The sequence below is a fragment of the Nilaparvata lugens genome, chromosome 4 (genome assembly GCF_014356525.2).
Source record: "Nilaparvata lugens isolate BPH chromosome 4, ASM1435652v1, whole genome shotgun sequence".
Taxonomy (NCBI): domain Eukaryota; kingdom Metazoa; phylum Arthropoda; class Insecta; order Hemiptera; family Delphacidae; genus Nilaparvata; species Nilaparvata lugens.
In genome coordinates, this window is record NC_052507.1 from 29,589,367 (window position 1) to 29,611,963 (window position 22,597).

The 22,597-nt window shown below is 32.7% G+C and overlaps 1 protein-coding gene across 1 annotated transcript in view; it reads right to left on the reverse strand.

Annotated features, from left to right (window-relative positions):
* Window positions 1–22,597, reverse strand: part of LOC111048548 (structural maintenance of chromosomes protein 3) — a 120,405-nt gene that overhangs the window by 84,237 nt on the left and 13,571 nt on the right. The window contains exons 12-21 of the mRNA XM_039427297.1: window positions 22,388–22,491; window positions 21,447–21,546; window positions 20,353–20,516; window positions 18,975–19,116; window positions 15,558–15,716; window positions 13,859–14,070; window positions 10,883–11,045; window positions 9,634–9,819; window positions 5,303–5,446; window positions 4,006–4,221 (exon numbers count right to left, since the gene is read on the reverse strand). Of these exons, the coding sequence (XP_039283231.1) occupies window positions 4,006–4,221; window positions 5,303–5,446; window positions 9,634–9,819; window positions 10,883–11,045; window positions 13,859–14,070; window positions 15,558–15,716; window positions 18,975–19,116; window positions 20,353–20,516; window positions 21,447–21,546; window positions 22,388–22,491 (1,590 nt within the window). The remainder of the gene's footprint in view (window positions 1–4,005; window positions 4,222–5,302; window positions 5,447–9,633; window positions 9,820–10,882; window positions 11,046–13,858; window positions 14,071–15,557; window positions 15,717–18,974; window positions 19,117–20,352; window positions 20,517–21,446; window positions 21,547–22,387; window positions 22,492–22,597) is intronic.

Below are 22,597 nucleotides of genomic sequence, written 5' to 3' on the forward strand. Positions count from 1 at the left end.
CTGATTATAAAATTACAAGATGAAGACCATAAAAAAGAAATACTAAATCTAAAAAATCAATGTAGTCTAATGTCGGAGGAAATAAAGAAACTAAAATCTAAATTTGATAATACTAAATGTATGATAGAACCTCCGTCCAAATGCAAAAAAATAGAATCTAACCTAAATGATGGGAAATGCTCTGAAAATGGTCGAAATAAAACGTACAGTGAGGTTTTGAAGACAGCAACCAAAAATATAGCTGAGGGAAATAAAGATAGGAAAGGGAGAGTTCTGCTACTGACGTCCAGTCATGGACGTGATTGCAGTGATCTCCTTGATAAAAGATTAAAAAATAAATTTGATGTCCAATGTTTTTTCAAGCCAAGTGCATCAATTAATGCAGTTGTAGAGTCAGCTAGGGAACAAACTAAAGACTTTGATGAAAATGACTATCTAATTGTACTGGGTGGCTCAAATAATATAAATGAACCTAACTTGAATCATCTTCCTCAAGTAACAGAAAAAATCAAGGAAATTGTGCCACTCAGCAAAAAAACAAACTTAATAATAAGTACTATTCCTAATAGGTTTGATAGGCCAGAATTAAATGAAGCAATCAATTCGACAAACAAATCAATCCATAATACAATCAACAGCCTAAAAAATAAGAATTCTAAACAACTGGGGATTTGTTTTCTAAATGAAAGGCTGAAAAGACATAACTTCACTAATCATGGGTTGCATCTAAATCGATCTGGCAAAGTAATCTTTTGTAATAGATTGGCAGAGCTGATTGAAAGCCGTTTGCAATCCTCTGGTTTAAAAACAGTCAAAAAAACAAATAACGATTTTTTAGTAAATTGGCTCAAAACAGGGAAAGGGAAATAGCTACAAATGCTAGAGATAGAGTAGCACAAGATGGTAAGGTTTTTAGTATTTATCATCAAAATATTCAGTATCTTCGCAACAAAATTGACAGATTAGAAGTATTTCTCATTGTTATTTTCACAGAGCATGGCTTAAAAATAAAGGAAATAAATCAAGTTAGGATTCCAGGCTATTCACTGAGATCAGAATTTTGTAGAATAGCTCATAGAAGTGGTGGTGTATGTATATTCACTAGCAATGCTAAACATACCCAACTTATGAACTGGATTTTGTTAAGAGATTTTCTGTTGAGATGGATTTAGAGGTGACGGGACTAAGGTTAAAAATTGATGATCGATTTGAGGTAGCAGTGTTAGGTATCTATAGGTCACCAAATGGAGACTGGCAAAAATTTTGTGAGCTGCTCCATACACTTTTGGAAATTACAACCGCTCGTTTCACAAATGTTATAGTAGTAGGAGATTTCAATACCGATTTTGCCAGGCAGGATAAAATGACAGAGGATATTAGAGATATTATTAATATGAATAATTTAGAAATTAAGGTCCACGAATATACAAGAGTAACTCGAACTTCACAGACAATTATTGATAATATCCTCACAAATATAGAAGGTTGTAATGTCAGGTTAGGTAGCTCAGATCTATCAGATCATAACTATCAAATTTTAGATGTTAAGTTGCAGGGCCAGAATCCAAGCAGAAAAAAAACTTTTGTGAAAGAAATTCAGCAATATGAGCTAGGAAATATAAATTGTTTGAAGCAGGAACTGCTTCAAGAAAATTGGAGTAGTGTTTATAACAGTTGTAACCTAAATTACAAATATAAGCAATTCATTGATACTCTAAGATTTCACATTAGTGTATGCTGTCCGATAAAAAAAGTCAAAGTAAAAAGTAAATTAAACAAAGTAGATGAATGGATAACTGAAGATATTCTTACTCAAAGAAATATTGTTAGGGAAGCTTATGAGGAATTTAAATTAGTGAGGGATGTTCCGAGTGAAGTCAAATACAAATGTCTAAAGAAAAACTATGCAAAAGAAGTGAGGAAAGCTAAGTGTAAGAAAACAGCTGAAATATTAACAACTAGTACCAATTTTAACTCTGCTGTTTGGGAGGTAATTAATAGAAATAGGAGAGCAGCTCAAAAGATACAGTTACTAATGTCCCTAGGATAATCGATGAACATGGAAATTATATGGATGATAGTATAGACATTTGTAACTTTTTCAATAAATATTATCAACAGGTTGCATATAATCTCCAAAAGTCACTGAACACTAATACTTATAATACAACTACATTAAATGCTGAGCCAATTGAAAAGGTATTTAAATTTCATCCATTATCAAGAGATGAGTTGTCAAGAATAATAAAAAATTTGAATAACAAAAAAACAGTAGGATTGGATGGGGTCTCAAGCAAAATTTTAAAAGAATGTGAAAATGAATTACTGGACCCTTTATTGCATCTCCTTAATACTTCACTAGAGCAGGGTATTTTCCTGATGATCTGAAACAAGGAAAAATTTTGCCAATTTTCAAGAGCGGTGATTCTGAAAGAGTTGAAAATTATAGACCCATTAGTATTCTAAATGTAATAAGTAAAATTTTTGAAAGAGTAGTTTTAAATAGGTTATTGATGCACCTGGAAGAAATTAATTTCATATGTGATGAACAGCATGGGTTCCAGAAAGGGAAATCTACTAAGACTGCAATAGTATCCCTTGTTGAAAGACTAATAGATATAATAGATTCAGGTGAGAAGGCAGCCGCAATATTTCTTGATTTATCCAAAGCTTTTGATTGTGTGAACCATAGAATATTATTGGAAATACTAAAAACTGTAGGTGTGAATGGTATAGAACTAAAATGGTTTGAATCATATCTCATAGGTAGAAACCAGTGTGTTGAGCTTACCAAGGTGGATGGGAATGAAATAGTAAAAATTAAATCTCAAAAACTGGAGGTCCAGGCTGGAGTACCTCAAGGCTCAATTCTGGGTCCCTTACTGTTTCTGTTGTATGTGAACCAATTACCAAAAGAGTTAAAAGATCACAGAGCTCTGTTGTTTGCTGATGACACATCGCTTATCTTTAACAATTATTTATTAGATAGTCTAGAAATAAATGCTTTTACTGGAGTACAGTCAATTGTCCAATTCTTGAAGCAAAGGCAATTAACAATAAATAGTAAGAAATGTCAATTCCTACAATTCAAAAGTAAATATAATTCAGTAGAGGATAGAGAAATAAATGTGTTTGTAGAGGAAAATGAATTAGACCAAGAAGAGAAAGTAGCATTCTTGGGAATTTTATTGGACAGGAAATTAACATGGCATCCTTACATTGAGAGGATATGTAATAAGATATCATCTGGGGTATTTGTCCTGCGGCAGCTTGCTAGGCTGAATGATAAAAAACTACTGTTAACTGCTTACCATGGACTTATACTATCTCATATTAGGTATGCTATTTTAGTATGGGGTAATTCATCTCAACAAAATATGGACAGAGTGTTTAAGATTCAAAAGAAGGCACTCAGATGTATAGAGAAAGTGAATAGGTTAGACTCTTGTAGGCCTTTATTTAAAAAGCTTGGTCTATTAACTGTGCCATCTTTGTATGTATATGAAGTTGTAATGCATGTGAAAACGAGTGGTGTGATCCAGAATTCAGATGTTCATGAGTATAATACGCGAAACAGAGCAGATTATCATATAATGGGTCACAATAGTAGGTTATTTGAACAAAAACCAGATTATATTGGTAGGAAATTTTATAACAAGCTACCTCAAATCTTGAAAAGTAATGATGATTTGAAGATTTTCAAAAAACAAATGAAAAAATATTTAGTTGATAGAGCTTTTTATAGTGTACAAGAATTCCTTTCAAACCTAAACTAGGTTGAACTACTTAGTGTTAGAATTATTATGTAATAACATGACTTGTCTTATACTCCATGACTGGAGTCTTTAGGACGTAATCTAAAAAAAAAAAAAAAAAAAACTATTAGTCAATAACTGTATTTTAAAGCAGTCTAACTCATTATACAAGTCTAGATCTGAAATCATGTATATTGTGAGAAACTTAGTTTTGAAGCAAAATACAGCTCATTAAAAAACATAGACTCACATTCTTTGAAGAATAAGCCATATATTTGTTGACCATATCGACGGCGGGCATCGAGCCAAGTTCATTGATCTTGGTAGTGCTGTCCTCTATCTTCTGTCTCAACATTGCCTGTTTTGATGACACTTTTGACAAATCTTTCGAATCAGCATCAAGCTTTTCTTGAGCTTCTTTCTCCTTTGTCTTGTACCTTTCCACTTCTTCCTGCTCGGCCCTTTGCTGAAAGTTGGAAAATTAATACAAAAAGATAGAGTAATATATATAGATTCAGCTGAATACAAAACACGTTGCATGGTAATTGTGACATTTTGACCAAACATTCTGTGAGATTTTTCAATATAATTATACAGAAAATATTTTTGGTACAGGAACTAAGTTGCATTTTTGTGTAGTTGAGAAGTTTATATTGTAATAATTATTCATATTAAATAGAAAGACTAAAAAACTTTCAAAAACCACAGATTTTATTAAAATTTAGAAAGACCGGTTTCGGTTGTTACACCATTGTCAATCTCTGATAAACTATCTAATCTCTGTTCATCACAGATAAAATCACCGATTTTATTAAAATTTAGAAAGACCGGTTTCGGTTGTTACACCATTGTCAATCTCTGATAACTAACCTCTGTTTATCAGAGATTAACAATGGTGTAACAACCGAAACCGTCTTTCTAAATGTTAATAAAATCTGTGGTTTTTGACAATTTCTTAGTCTTTCTATTTAAAATTAAGTTGCAGCTTATCCTCTTTGATTTATGTAGTAAACAATTTCAACTTTAGCTTCTTTCAACAAATTGCAAGCTTGATTTTTTCAAATTGAAAAAAAAACCGAATTAAAGATGTTGAAAGGCTCCTGCAACCAAAGTTAGAATGAAGAATTGGTGAAATTTGCTGTTTGCGTATCAAGTTATTGCAAATAAATACGATTCAATAATTTTCTATAATATTTATGTGAAAACGTGAAAATAATACCACGACACGTAGTATTATAGTGTGGTATCATAATTAGGACTAATTTTATTATTAGCAACTTTTGTATGTACATTTTTAATGATTAGTATATATTTTGTTTTGTCAATAAACTCCTCTGGTTGCAATTCATTGGCAATCGGAGAAATTATTATTATTATTGAAAAACAACTAATTCCCAACCAAGATCAAGAAATCAAGTAGATATCACTATCGGTGTGCGGCTGACCCCATAAAATCAATCGAAACGATTCAAATATTATGTCATAGTAACAAATGATTGAATCTGATACAATAGCATTAGCATGGATTAAAATAAATAATCTCTTACGCGTTTGACTGCTTCGTGGACTTTCTTATCAACTGCTTTAAAATCCTTGTTCACTTGTTCGATTCTCTTTTCAATACCCTGCAATTCCAAATTACTGTTATCGAGAGTGCGTTTCCTTTCTTCTACTGATATTTCTTGCAGAGCCTGGCAAACAAAAAGGCAACCAATTATTTTTATTCTAACTATTTATTCTTATTCCATGTTAAACAATGAATTGATAAACAACTCATACAAATTATATAATTGTAATCATATAAATAATTCAAACAAAAACTTTTATGCAGATTCAGAGCATTAATAATAGGCTACGATTTAAAGAGACAAACTCGTTAATTGGAATTGAAATTACAACTAATAATGTAGTCCAGTCACTATATACATTGGTGCTTGCAATTTATATTGTAGTTCTGATTTTCTAATATATTATTTGGATACATGAGAGAAGTCCAGAACCAATCTCTTCACGCAAAATTTCCTTGTGCTAGATACAGAGTGGCCCAAAAACCTCGTATTTTCGGTTTATTTTCCAGTTTTCAGCTATTTATGCCAAATTCAGTAATAACTATTCAAAATTTGGCCATTTTTTGTGCATTGGAATATGGGCTTAAGTACACTCAGCAATAAATTTTCCATTTTTCGACCAAATTTGACTAATGATGCATGATTTAGGACCGCCTTGACGAGCCGAAAAGAAGAATGAAGTGTGGTAAGATGAAATCTGAGCATTGTGTCAAAAGTTATAAGTGTTTGAAATTTTTATCCTTGAGGTGTCCTTAAGCGGGCCTCTCCACTAGGAAATACTGAAATTAAGTGCATCATCTAACGGGTGATTCTCATAGAACATAATCTCATGAACTTATATCATTGTGCAAAATATCACTGTGAGGACAATATAGATAATAATGATAATGGTTGAAGCTAAAAATCAGGTGTTTGTCACAATACAAGGAGCATTGTTGTCAGGTGTACCTGGAAATCTATTTGAGATAGAGCGCTCTACCTGATCTCAAATTGAAGAGCACAAAAATACGCCAAGAGGGATTTTGAATTATACATCTAAATGGTAACAATTGGAAGATATTGTTGATCAAAAACTAAAATTTATCAGAATTGATTTTTTCTTTAAATTTTACTCATTTTTGAAAAATCATAACTCAGTACTAATTGGACATAGACAATTCCGAGTGATCTCATTTTACTCAGAATTTTATTATCTAAAAAAAAGGTGTGAGCAAATTTTTCTGTTCGATACTGGATTTGGCAGAAATAGCTGAAAACTGGAAAATGAACAGAAAATACGAGGTTTTTGGGCCACTCTGTATCTAGCACAAGGAAATTTTGCATGAAGAGATTGGTTCTGGACTTCTCTCATGTATCCAAATAATATACTAGTAGTTCTGTGAACAGTAGACCTCGCGCTCAGTAAATTATATTTACCTGCTGTTATGTTATGTTTTCTCAAAAATTAATAAATAATTTATGAATTTAAAATGTCTAGAAAAAATCCTAAATAAACATAGAGCTTTCTGTCCTATCGTAACGTGACGTGTCGTCCCGGAATGTGAGTGTGAGCGCTGTTATCAGGTAGGGCTGACACATTTTGAATATGTCCGATGTTTTTGAACGGGTAGTATTATAGTCCACTAGACAGCTGATTTATGATGAATAATTCTATAGTCTGATATTTACTCTAATATTGGCGAATGAAGGAGGCTCCTTTTTCCTTCTATATTATCCTTGAAATGCAAAATTTCCAAAAACCTTGTATATACGTCGACGCGCAATTAAAAAAGGAACATACCTGTCAAATTTCATAAAAATCTATTACCGCGTTTCGCCGTAAAAACGCAACATATAAACATTCAAACATTAAGGGCCGGTTTCCGAGCTCAGGATTTGGCTAAGTTCTAGACTTTAACTGGCTTTAAACTCTGGAGTCAGAAAATTGGCTTTCTGAGTCAGAGCGTTAACGTAGTTGAGGACTTAATTAGACTCTGGAGTTTAGAAATCACGTTAGACCCTGGAATTTATAATTTCGCTTTCTGAGTGGAGGGCTTATAAGTCCAGGACTTGAATTAGATTCTCGCCTCTTTCCGAGTCGAGTATTTATTAAAAATCGTTAAGTCCAGAACTTAAAACAGCGTAATTTTAAACCCTCGACTGGGGTAGGGTTTAAATTTAAGTTCTAGACTTAACTGAGCAAACACATTACAGTTTATTGTTTTCGCAATAAAATTGTATCAGAATTATGCGTAAAAACTAACCTTATTTTACGAATGTGACATAACCTAAATGGTCAAGAAAAATAATACAAGGATTGGCATGGAATTTATATTCCAATCTGAATGTTATTAATCAATGTCATATTCAACATTTAATACAACAATAATAAATTATTATTCCAGTTTTATTTTTCAAAACAAATACGTTTTCAAACTCAATAGCCTGATGAAATTTTTATTCCAAAATCACTGGTTAGGATCAATGATCAATAATAGCATAAAGTAAAATAAAATGTTTATTCATTCTTCTTTCAAAAGGTTAGGTTTTGCTTTGGATAGGCCTACAAAGAAATCGAAACGTATTTTCACAAAATAGTTTGTAGAGCATGCTCATTTGAATTATCCCGCTGCAATCAGCTGTTTTCATTTTGCTATAATGCCAACAATATAACAGCAAAATAATGTAAATTTCCCTCATGTTTACTACATTAAAGTCCTGGACTCAAATAAGTCGAGAACTTTATAGACTCCGGAGTTTAGAAGATAAAATCGTGACTAAGAAAGTCGATTTAGACCCGAATTTCAGTCCTGGACACTGTGAGTCCAGAACTTATAGATCCCATTTCTTCAAGAGAAATGCCAAACCGTCGACTTGAATCTTAGACCTCACTTCGCTCGGTCAATTATTGGACTAAAATCTATTGGTAGCGGTATTTTTAATTGAACGTAGCGATTTCCTACTGATGATCAGAGTCATTGTGTCGAAACATTATCCGTTAGAGGGTTTGTATGTTCGACGATTACTTGTGATTGGTTTTATCAAATTCAAATTTTCAACATGTATTCTTTGAAACATTATACAGATCGAGGGGGCTCACTAATTATATTTAATAATAAAACGCAAAATGAGTTATTCCTAGCTACATTTACTTTCCGCATGCTGGATCGGATGACAAGCAAAAAATAACATCTATTTTCCGTTTATTTATGCCAACTGTTTTCCAAGGATGTGAAAAAGCTCTAGTTATTCGTGCCTCCTTTTGACATCGATTCAGAAAGTTTTGAATACACTAAATAATCAAAATGGTTAGAATGATTAGAGTATTGTAGGCAACTTGGAGTACAGTGATACATTCGTGCACATCAGAATTGAAACAAGTTGAAAAAGAGAGCAAATTGGTACTTCAATTACAAGTTTCATTGGTACTTGTTTCATTTCATTGATAGAAATGATATACTTAGTTATTTTATACTTAGATATTTTATATTTGGATATTTTATACAGTGGAAACTGACTCCGACCTAAGGGTCCTTTGAAACTTAATTTGACAAATTGGAATGGGCTCACCGGTTTTTTTTAAGCTTTTGTCCCCGGACAGCAATTCTCCGGCAGAGCATCAGTCTTTTGTCCGTCAGCCTTTCACACGCATACGCACTAAACCGTTTATTCACTTCAATCAACCGCTCACTCCAACCGATTGCGAGCGAGTGAACGAAAAACAGGGCGAGCTCCTTCTAAGTTGCCGGGAGAGAGTCCCATTACAACAACAGATAAGGCCGTAGGCCAATACTTCCCCAAAGTTATGGAGGTGGGGGGTAAGCACCCTCAATTTCAAAAGACAGAAACGTATAATCTCCGCAAAACCAAATAGGCATAGAGCTAGAGGCATAATTCAGAGAACATCTTTCCGAGAGAGGATATAAAAATAATTAAAAATATAACTCGACAGAAGACATTATTACATTTATAATAACACAGAATTGAAATGAAATATTTATTCTATTAAAGCTGCGTGAGTAGCTGGCTAGCACCTTATCTTATCAAAATTAATGCTCGCTATCTGACAATTCGAGCTATGCCAGCCCGCTTATGAAATGTGTTGTGACAATACTTAAATATATTATTTTATACTTGAATAGAATTTATTGCGTAGCTGGTGCGTAAATTTTAGGAATTACTCCACACGACTCGTACGTGATATTATTTTTCTTGTTCAGCTGAGTATACGAACAACTAACTATTCCAAAAATGGACCTTGCTCCATGCATTGTCGCAGATCAGTGTTTCAAGTACCATCTAACCTGCAACCTACGAGCATCAAAAAATACCTGAATTAGCTCATCCTTCCTTCGAATTAAATTGTTGATGAGAAGATTTTCCAATTTATTTTTCGCTGCTTCCAGATTCATTCTTGTAGAGAATGCAGATTTGTTCTCATGAGTGAGTCTTTTGATGTCATCATTCAGTTTATCCATTTCTAATTGATCGACCACTGACAGTTGTGATAGAAGATCCTGTGAAAATGGGAACAAATATTTAATATTCAATACATTATAAAAAATAATTATTGAGGAAATTTAAAATAAATTAACTAGTTTAAATTAAAACTTAGTTTAAATTAACTAATTTAAATTAGTTTAACTGTCAATATTCTAGCTTATGTTTTTCGTATCATTATACAAATATTAGGGATAGCAAAATTTTCAACTAATAAATGAGTATCCATTAGAAATATAGAAATTCACTTTTATAGTGAAATTTAGTTAGTGCTCCATATGGGCGTTTAGCCAATTACAAGCAAAATTCCTGATTATAAATTTTAAAATGATCAAATAATTATGAATAAACATATTGAAATATAAAAACAAAAACCTAGCCTAACCTTGAGCTTTCCCTAACCTCTCACCAACTATAATTCTAAACTTATCGAACACGTTTCACATGCGTTCTATGAGCAAACATCGATCTTATTTGCCTAGTATTTATTTTTGATTATGAATAGATTACTATTGATACTTTTGAATAACATCTGAATTCATGAATTTATTTATTAGTGCTTGTTCCAAAACTCAAAATTGGTCTATTATTCTTTATTTTGTATACAGTGAATCAGACAATGATGATCGTTCCGGGAATGACTCATGAAAATCAATATTAAATATTAATTCAATACTTTAATTTTTATCACTGTATGAATATTAAATAATTCAACTAAAATTATCACTACTACTTATTAATTGAGATACTAGTTTCGGTTGCTACACCATTATCAATTTCGTTTAATATGGATATCTAGTGCCATAGCTAACTTCATCTCAACTAAAGCCAAATAGAAGATGCTTTATAGTTATATGGCGTTTATGTTCCAAATGTCATTGTTTGTTCAAGCCGATAGTCCACGTAGTTCTATGTGATGCTGGTAGTCTCTCATATTGTGCCGTTCATACACTCTCATCCGTTCAAGACAGATATAATCAACAATAGTCGACAACTATCGGCTTGAAATACAGTGAAATTCGAAACAGAAACGCCCTATACCATGGGATATCTTTTGTCTATGCTAGCTAGATAACTTGCCTGATGCAATTCAGCTTCTAGACCGGCTCGCGTTGTCTGCATGGCTTCAAGGTTGCTGATGCACTGAGCCAGTGATCGCTCTTTGGGTGTTCGGTACCTCTCAATGCCCAGCAGCTCTTCTTTCATCAGCCTGATGTCTGCCTTCAGCTTGTCAAAGTAGCCTCTGTAAACACAATTCAGCCATCAACCAACAACTAATTCAAAGTCAAATATAAATTATTTATTTTATTTGTGAAATAAATAACACCATAGTACCCTTTTTGAGAAATTTTCAATATAAAATAACTAATTAAAAACTTTTTTGTGCTTTTAAATTGTTATTTTATATTAAAACATCTCAAAAAGGGTACTATGGTGTTATTTTACAAATAAGAATATTAAGTAGCCCTGAATATACGTTTTGAGAAAATAAATTATTTTACTATCAGTTAATATTGCAAGCTTTAGCAGAGTAGGGTACAATGCAGTTCATCTGAATATTTATCTATTCATCAATGACATGTATACATAAAGGCGAACGCACAACAGATAGATGAAGGAAAATCCCTCCCAAGGTGTTTGTGTGGATATTGCAGACATCCGTCTGTCTGCATATGCCATTTATTCACTATAAACTTGACCCAATCTGCTCCCAATAGTTTAGTGCTACTATAAGGAAACAACCCGTTTCCCAATTCAGCCACTTTCCACCCAAAAATATATTTAATTTCTTTAATGGAGAGATATTCGAAGGAAGAACATCTACTATCTCCCACACAATATTGTCTGCAAAAACTCAAAAGGCATTGATGGTAACACTATCCTTCTCCCCAATATTCTTCTCTCATTGACTCATATTTCTAGGTAACGTTTCTTTAAAACAGTAACAGTGTGTTCCCTGAATTATGTAAAAATTCCATTCTTGGACCCATCCGCAAAAACCGCAATCCTGCTGAACCTGATGACTGGAGAGCGATTCATATTTTGTGTTGTTTACAAAGCTTTGAAGAGAATAGTACACAAGTTAATTTTCATCAATGCGAATTCAGTTTCTTCTCTAAGTATCAATCAGGATTTGGCCCCAACGATCGGCCATGGACAAACGGCAGGGTACATTCCTTGTGCAGTTCGATTTCAGAAAAGCGTTTGACAATGTCTCACATCAATTTCTCTTAAACTCAAGCATAAATGTCACTTCTCTTATTAATTTGTTGCCTGGTTCTCATCATACATAATTATTAGGTTGCTTTCAAGCTGTTATTGATGATGTGAGGAATATGTCAGCATGGTCTCCAGTGTCACGGGGTGTACCACAGTCCGTCCTGGGGCCATTGTTTTTTTTTAATATTCATAAATAATGCACTATTTGTCTTCCAAAACGATTTATTGCACCTCTTCGCAGATGACCTTATTATCATAATCTATTACCACTCGTATATTGACGATATTGCAGATTGCATAGACAGTATGAATACAAACTTATCATCTCTTCTTCTGAAGGACCAGAGATATGCCATCTATGGATTCACTACATTGATTGTATCACTTCACTACATCCAGATCCCAGCTCGGGCAAGATATTTTTCTTGGGCCACTCCCGTGTTTCGGATGGACACGTTAAGCCGTCGGTCCTGCTGCCTAAAATGCAGTCGTTAGGTCATGTTATAGGCCCTGAAATTGATCAGCTGCGACCGGAAAACTGGCACCAGACCTGAGCCAGCCAGGTCACTCGATACTATTATTATTATACTACATTGTTTCCAAAAGTTATCATATATGCAAAAATTATTACGAAGCAGTATAATTCGCAATTGTTCTTTCAATATCATATCCTGATTTAATTCCTGTATCGGAAGCTCAGTTGTCCAAATCAAAATAACATTTACAATATGTTTGTCAATATATTGTACTATATGGACATGTTATGGTATTAATTACTACTTGGAAGCATCATTCACTTCGTTTTTCAGTTTCAAGCAACATACTCATAAAAGCATGACAATCTATAATTATCGTTCCCCGCAAAAATCTGTGGTTACATTTTTCCATCATTAACACGTGAAAAAGCCCGCAGAATGCACTTCAGAACGGCCAATCAAAAATCGGTTACTGTACCATAAACTTAAAAATAAAAATACAGTAGATTTTAATTTGTTTTTTTGTTAAGACCAGCTGTGTAATGCAGTAGTGGTCTTAAGTCACTCAACATATTGTTGAGAAACAATTAAAAAGGGTATTCGAATAAAAATTTACCAATAATCAATTGGCTGTGCAATACAATTATTGTATATGTATTCTTTGGAATTAAACTTTGATTCATACTTTGATTTATTAAACTTGTTATTGAGCTTCAATTTCAAATTAAACTTTGAAACTAAACATCGAGTTTTATGTTTTCTCCTCCATCAGTTGCGAGCTATAAGTTATTATTCTAACTCTGTACCTAATACTTGAAAAAATCTTGAATAAATATTTTTCTATAAGATAAGAAAAAGTATATAACTTTTCAATCATTAGAAGGAGCTCAATAACGAAACTAGTTGGATTATTAGCTACGCATATGATTTTTAGCCTGAATACAAATAGATTGAACTTCAACAGAATCTGACAAATTGGAAACAGTGCAACTTGGAAATTCTCACACTAACACACATCATATCGAGGTCGAATAACCTGGTAACGATTTTGTTGGAGTATCATGATCTCTTTTTACGCACAAAATAGTTGAATAGCTATATCAATCAATCCGTTTAACAAAATTAAATTAACTGGGTATGATACCAATGAAAAAAAAATTATATTCATTTATACATTGACAGATACAATATCACTCTCAACCATGAATGATTGGGAAAGGAACAACAGGCTTAAAGCCCAAAACTGTTCCCTTCCCAAATTTGGATAGAAATTGTCCAAAAATAGGTTAATGTTTATTACCAGTACTTAATTATATGAATTTGGAATAATCTTATTATGTTTTTGGAATAATGAACTTACTTGGCCTTGCTATTTTTTGTTTCAGTTTTTTGCATATCAGAGACGACAGTGTTAATTTCGGATTCAATACTCCGTAAGTCCTCTCTCAGTTTGACCAACTCCTTCTCGGCGTCTTTTATCTGTGACTGCAGTTCAGTTCTACTCTTTTGAATCTCGAGTTTTGACCTGATGTTCTTGAAGTAGCCACCTGTTAGGGTGCCCTTCGATGAAACCTATAAAAGACAAGTCGGAATAAAATAAAAATTCAATTAGTCTGAACAGCGCAAAGCACCGATTGATCTTTTTAAATTTGCTAACGTCTTATTTGGTACTTTATAGGATTTTAGTCCAAGTAGTTTCATCCAAATGGTACACGATTTTTTCCTTTCTCTCCCATTTCTGACCCAATTGAGTTTCTTCCAAAATAACAATATAACGTTCATATATCAGACCGCTAATATTTGTTTTGATTTAAATTGCAAGTTTTGGAGAAAGCAAAACAATTATACAGTAGAAAGTCAGTTATTATAATAATTTATACATACATAAGAGGATCAATTTCTTAAAAATCGGCCACTGTGTAAATATTGAATATTCTTGCTGCAGGATAAATTTAAGTATTTTCTTAACCATATTTTCTTAACTAACAGAAAGGCTTCTAATAGATAAAGGCAAGAAATAATATAATTTTATTCCTGTAAAGTCTAAACATCCAGCTATAATAAAAGGAATCTAAATTCCATTGGCAAATATTGTTACCTATATTTGTAGCCCTTATAAATCTACTTTGTGAAAGTAATTAAGGGCTGAAAATTTTGTGAAGTGAACAACTACAAGACTTAACTTATTTCGGACTATGTGTAACCTTATCTAAATTTGGGAAAGGAAAAGCACAAGGTTACCTTATTTTTTCTGTCCCTATCTTTTGATGATGTACTTATTGCATGAATCAATAAAGAATATGAGATTCAAAGTCTTTCTGGAATATTTTATTCATTGGATTTCATTTAATGGCTTCTCGTAAAGTCAATGATTAGAAAAACAAACTGAGGTCATTCTGAAGAGATACTGGTGATGTAGTGGAGAAGACTGCATTATTATGTGGGTTATTAGAATACAGTAAATTGTTGAGAATCGCTTTAAAAAAATGTTATATTTCTGGTGTTTACAAACAGTTGAATTGAAAGTGTAAAAGTTACGACTAGAACTGGTCTAGTAACTAAGTTATGAATAGTTATAGCCTTGTGTAAGTGTAATTTAATATATTTGTTTGTGTTTGTTTACTACATACTGTTGTATTTTGATTTTTTCATTTTCCTGAAAAGTGATAATTTGCCAGTAGCATTGATAGTCACTATGTAAATAGATGGAAATAAATTAGAAACTGCATTTGTTCAAATGCTAAATAATGAATAATTATTATTAAACCTGTTGTCAATATTTGCAGTAGCAGAAGTCTTCGGGGTAATTTACAGCATTTAATTAGGATTTTCGTTAATAACTATGTAAATAGTTATTCAGAATAATCGATTATTATGTACCGGTATCATTTTGAAATATGCTAATATGTAATTTAAAACTGAGAAATTTTAAGGTAATCTATTTTAAATAATGATCATCTTACTGGCAATGAAATATATAGTCTACTTCCAACATGAAACGAACAAAAATGTATACATTGAAAAACATATTTGCATAGTATTGGAAGAAAACCACTTACTTGGTCTCCTTCAACTGTAATGCAATCAAGGTTGTACTTTTTGGACATATCTGTAGCAGTCTCGAGATTACGACAAATCAGAGTCTTTCCAAAAATGTATTTGATTGCTAGTTCGTATTTCGGATCGAATGTCAACCGGCTCACCATTGAAATAGCATTCTGAAAATTCAATCAAAATAATAAGTTTATATAAATATTAATAAATCAACGCGCATCGTACGCAATGCACACAGTAAAGTATACGAATTTTAGATAATATTAGTACAAACTTTACTGTATTGGAGAAATTTTAATCGGTAATAAAAATCGTAAGGATAAGATGCGATGTTTTCATGAATATGGACACAAATAACAAAATCATATTTATAACTGATTTGAATAATAATAATATAATTATGATTTTTCTTAGGTACAATACGGTGCGTGGATTGGTCAAGTCCGGCCCGTAACTTGGTTTTGAATAAACCATAATTAGTTAAAATTGAATTTGAAAAACCATTTTCATGTTTAATAAGCACTTACTTTTAGTAGTGACAATAGTTTCGACCTGGAGTTGACCATCATCAGACTGAGTTGAACTGTAAACAGGTCGATACAATCGTCACTGCTAGGATAAGTGCTTCTTCCACATCAAAAGTGGTCTTTAAATTGAATGTTAATGTAATAGTGGAATAGAATGTATGTCCATAACAGTTATCAAAATTATCCAGTAGATTTCCAACACTAGTTCATTAAAATATTTTTTATTATGCTTAATATCGGAAATGAATAAAAGAAGAGTATTATTATGTTATTGAATTCAGTACTTTAAATTTTGGGAAGGTCTCTCCTAGCTTGAATATAGAGGGTGATTCTTAATTATGGTATAACTAGCAGGTAACCCGTGCTTCGCAAGGGTCTATTCTAAAACTTGACGTAATGAAATCCAGAAGAATTGAAAATAGGCCTATAACCATCCTCGGTTAAGCAATAATCTATATGCAAAATTTCAAGTTAATATTCAGTCCAGTAGTTCAGACGTGATGATGCGTCAAACATAATTTCCCTATAAGCTACCGTACAACTTTACACCTGTATACGTGTATAATCCAGTTCTTTAATATAATAATATTTTTTAATTCCGACCATATGATTTGGAGATTTTTTATGAAATCGCATGTACTATTAATGAAGTTTGAACAGTAATTATGAAAAATCTAGAAGGAAAATTTGAATTTGGGCTTCCAGGTGCATGAAATTGATATTTTTAGAATCTATGTTCAAAATTTGGAGATCTAAATCATTCCCGTTTTTCCGGTATGCAATCCACAAGTTGACATGTTTTGATGCGAATAAACGAACAAACACAACCCTACTCTCTCTTATTATATAGATAATTTAATACGTGATAGTAGAGGTAAAAATAAGAAAAAAAGTTCTTATAAACATATATCCATAAACGCTTAATTAGCGAGCTATACAGAGTGAAAGTTTTCGCCCGGAATTCAGTTTCTCTGGTGAAATACACCGATGCTGAATTGTTTGAGGACTAGTTTTTAATAAACTTATGCTGGATTCATATGGAAAAATATCTGAAAAATTGAATAAAACTAGTCTGGAAGCTGGAGTGTGGGTAGTTTTTGAGGAAAAAGTTGAAATATGCAAAAAATCCAAGTAGAAAAACACAGACTTTTACGTTTGATGCCCAATAACTTTCTTTAATGACCAGTAAACAAATAATTTTTCGCAATAAAAATTGTAGAAAATTCAATTCTGAAAAGAATTATGTAAGCTGTGTAAACTAAAGTTGAATAAAATGTATTCTTATGTAGTACATTACACCACAAAAATTTGCTGTTTTATGAGGAGAGAACTAATAACTCATAGGTTGTAGCTGATTGCAAATAAAACATGGATTTGAATAACAGCTGTTCCAAAACAGCTGATTTATTTTGTTTTAAATAAGAAAATATTCAAAAGAAATTATCAGCTGAAATTTATTTTGAGAAATATTTTAGCTCACTGTTGAACAAAACAACAAACTGTAAGTTAGGCCTACTGTAAACGCGCTGTGATTTTGTTTAATCTATTAACCAGTTATTTGTAACCATTTTACTTTGCTTTTGTGTTAAGTGTTAACTTTTTAAAAAATGGCAGGTAATTTTAGACATTATTTCATACTCCGAATTAGCTGACATGCATTTAATGTATGGAATGGGACACTACTGTAATAGTACTGAAGCAAGACGTTTGTATCAAGAGAACTTTCCTCACCGAGTATGTCCAAGTTCAAGGTTTTTTGTCACTATTCATCAACGTCTGTCTGAAACAGGTTCTTTGATATCCAAAGAGCACATATATGCAGACAGACCCCGATCTACTATGACTGTTGAGTTAGAAGAACAAGTTCTTAATGAAATTTATGAACATCCAGAGAAGAGCACGAGAGAATTGTCAGTGCAGTTTAATGTCAATCAATCTATTATTTGAAGGATACTAAAAGAGCAACAATTAGATCCATACCACCTCCAGAAAGTTCATACTCTATCGCCACGAGACTGTATTCCCCGTGCTGGTAGTTGCCGATGGTTTTTAGAAAAACTTGTTGACCCAAACTTTTTAACAACCGTTTTATTTACCGACGAGGCACACTTTACAAGAACAGCTATCGTTAACGTCCACAACCAACATATTTGGGCAGATGAGAATCCTCATGCCATCAATCCTAATCCTCCACAACATCAGTTTTCAGTAAACATTTGGGCAGGAATCATAGGAGATCATCTACTTCTGTTCGAGCTTCCTCCCAGGCTTAATGGCATAGTCTACTTAGAACTTTTTGAGAGAGGAGCTATTATCTTATTTGAAGATGTACCTCTTCAGTTGCGCCAATACATTTGGATTATGCATGATGGAGCTCCAGCACACTTCAGTGTTGCTGTTCGTGTACACCTGAATCACAGTTTTTTAAATCAATGGATAGGCCGAGGTGGGCCAGTACCATGGCCAGCTAGGTCACCAGACTTAAATCTTTTGGATTTTTATCTTTGGGGACACTTGAAAACCTTAGTATACAATACTCCGATTAAGGATTTTGAACGGAATAGGAATGATAAAGCAGATTCCTGGAATATTTGAACGGGTCCGACAATCGATGAGAAGACGTCTGAACATATGTATTCAGAACAACGGAGGTCACTTTGAACATCATCTTTAGTCTTTTGGTATAAGTATAATGTCATTTAGATATGTTACTTTCATATAAAAATAAAACTTTTCATGAAAAACCGAATATTTTAACAGATAAAATAATACAATTGCACAAAAAGAGAGTTGTGTCAGGCTCCAGATGAACCAAAGTTATGAAAATTATATCGTTAAAATGATTAAATATAATTCATCAGAGTAACTTACATCATCGTCTCCACTATCACTTACTTCAGAATTCGGATATCTTTGCTCTTTAACATGAAGTCTGTTTCTAGGCATGAACGTAACCTCGCCAGGTAAGTTCTGTTTGTTGATCTCTTTCAATATTTGAGTACCAACACTATCAGATTCCACTATGTGGTAGAATAATCTGGAATGAAACAGAAGCAAACATCATTTCATATCCTAAATACCGATAATACCAATTGAGGCAGATGTTTTGATATGACTGTGGACGTCCAGTAAGTTCCAGTTCAAGATAACCGCTCATTAGCACATCTCATTAATTCGAAGAGGGCGTAAAACTGAGAAAACCTTAAATAAACTACATTTCAAATGAAAATCATTCAAAATTATGGACTCGATTTTGAAAAAGTATTTCTTGGAGAAAAAACAATGAACTGAAATGATACATTGGTATCTCTATACCAAAGGAAAGAGATTAGCCTAGGTTTCATTTTTCCTCAAATCAGTTAATAAATTATAAGAAATGTCCAATGTTTCTACAAACTGCTAAACGGCAATATTGTCATAACGTTAGCAAAATTTTCTCTCACATGATAGAGCTGGATAGTTAAGAAAATGAATGGCTCTCAACTCTTGGCCACAGATATCATGAACTAACATGACAAGACTATTTCTTACAAGAATGCAGCTTACATCCTACCTTTATTCTTTTTTACAATGAAGCACAGATCGGGAGAGAAAAACTAAGAATACCTTGTACTATTTCCCTCCCAAATTTAGGTAACATTAAAAGTCCGAAATGAGGTTAGTCCTATATCTTCTAGATCACAAAATTTTCAGTCCAAAAATATTTATACAAACCATTCTTTTAAATTTAGATGTTCAAAATACCAAAATACCTCCAAAATACCTCCTCAATCAATAATTTAATCTGCGGAGTGTCATCACTGCTAGTGACTCAATAATAGTAGATACAGAGTGTGCAACGAAATTTGCTGCCCTACAGATTTTTGATGTGTAGAAGTCGGAAGAAAAGCTGAACATTCGGATTGAGACAATACTTTGAACCTTCACCTTTCACAATATAATACTTCAGCTGTAAAAACACTTAACTTTAATGGGCTACTTTTGAACAAATTAATAAAAACAATATAAAAATCTTGTAGTACCCCTTATTTTTTAAAAAACTTTAAAATAGTTCAACGACTAGTTTTGACCCTAACTTAGGTAATTTTCAACATTATTGTTTTTATTAATTTACTTCAGTTGTACTAGAACAAATTGAGAAAAAGAGTAAATGTGTGAAAAGGAGTGAAAAATGAACCAGTATTTGAGGATCATTGTTTGCTCCTTTAATAGCAGTCTTGAATCAGAGAATTATTAATTGAAAAGTGATAGAATAAGTGAAAAAGATAATAACCTCATTCCCGCGGTCACTTCAACAGCAGTGTGGATGCTGGTCTCGCATTCGAAGTTCTCAATGACTTGGCCGTAGTATGAATCGGCCAAAGCTGCAAAAGAGCCGCCTCTCTGTCGAAACGTTTCCAATACCTTCTTCACACTGTCCCTCCCATTCAAGATCGGCTGAAACACAAGCTTAAATATAATCAACACACATATTTATTTGTCCTTCCATTGCCTAAAAGTGGTTAAAAAGAATTTATGCTGTTCCTCAAATTCAAGATCAGCTGAGGCACAAGCAGACAATATTCAAACAATTCACAAACTTATTTCTCCTTTCATTGTCAAAAAGTGGTAACAAAGAATTCACGCTGTCCCTCAAATTCATGAACGGCTGAAACACAAGCAAACAATTCAATCAATTCACAAATTTATTTGTCCTTCTATTGCCAAAAAGTGGTAACAAAGAATTCACGCTGTCCCTCAAATTCAAGATCAGCTGAAACACAAGCCAACAATTCAATTAATTCACACATTTATTTGCCCTTTCATTGCCAAAAAGTGGTAACAAAGAATGCACGCTGTCCCTCACATTCATGCATGGCTAAAACACAAGCAAACAATTCAATCAATTCACAAATTTATTTCTCCTATCCTTGCCAAAAAAGGGTTACAAAGAATTGAATCTAGCTGCTAAAGTAAAAGTGACATTCATAAGTAATTTATTGTTCAACGAAGTAGGTGCTTTACATGATTGCTGCTGCAAAAAGTTTAATTGTTACTTCATTTATTGATAATTAATTTTTCCAATGTACTCTACAAATTTTATTCATTTTCAATACAACAATATTTCACAATTAACATGTATACACAATAACATACATTAAAACGAGAATATCTCACAGTGTTGTGCTCACTATAACCTTAGTGTCCGGTTTCCCAATGTCTCCCATTAGGGAACTTTGGACTATATACTGCGAGGTGGAACCACCCACCATCTACCGTTGAAAGCCATACGCTGATAATAATAATAATCTCACAGTGTAATCATATATCCTAGATAGGAGTCTAAAACTTTCATAAATGATAATGCTACTCTGAGAAACAGATTACCTTTCCAGCCATACTACGCAATGCTTGGTCTGCTTTCGCCAGGTCTTCCTTCAGAAGTGATAGCGACTGTTGAAGTTGGTTTTCTTTCCTCCATAACTCACTGTTGAAAAAAGGAAGCAATTAATAGACAAATTACAGATGATTATTTTTAGCTCAAGAAAATTATAAATTGCTTTCAATAATAGAGAAAATTGGTTGAAATGAATTAGAAATATAGATGAACAATGAACATTTGTATTGCTGAATTCTTAACGTACATTATAGCTAGAACTAGTTATTCACTCAATCGATAAACAACAAAACAATTCTAGCTCTAAAATTTTAATTTCTGAAGGATGGTAAATTAAACTTTGATGAAGAACGAAGAATCAGCATCTTGAATAACAGGTCGAAAAGTAGCATTTGAATCTTTATTTGTAAAGAGCTACAAAAAAGAGCTATTAGAACAATTTGTAATGTGCCTCCTTCAACTCATTGTAAACCGTTGTTCATTAGATTGGAAGTCATGAGCTTACCTTGTATTTTTTATGTTTAAGTGTCTGCTTTTTGTAAAGACAAATCTAGATTATTCTCAACTCATGACAACATTCATTCTTATAACACAAGGAGTAAATCGAATCTAAGGAATGAGTACTGTTCTTACAAATCCAGCCATATGAGTTTTAAGGTCTTTTCAATAAAATGTTATAACCATTTACCACCAAATGTTCGAGGTTGACGCTCAGGGAATTTAAACTAAGAATTGCGAATTTTTTTATAAAAAATTGTTTTTATAGTGTAGATGAATATTTCAATGTTAACATGGAGTCTATCTAGATTTTTAGGTAATTGGCTATTGTTGTATGATCTCTAATATAGTTTTTAATATTGACGTGGCCGATACAAATATTGTAAAGTGTTTGTCTGTGACAATGATTTGATTTTAACATATTCACACTTACTTTCGATCACTTTGATTTGAGTCCTTCTTTTTCTTGTGCTCGTAATACTGCTTGTTATATTCGTCTATAGCGTGTCTTTGTCTTTCCAATTCAGCAGTTTGTTCCTGAAATAATGACACAGAATTGCAGAAACAAATGTATGCTATACGTTTTAAATATATTCACATAAAGTTCTGTAGTAACTTGTGTACGTATAAAAGTAATGACCCA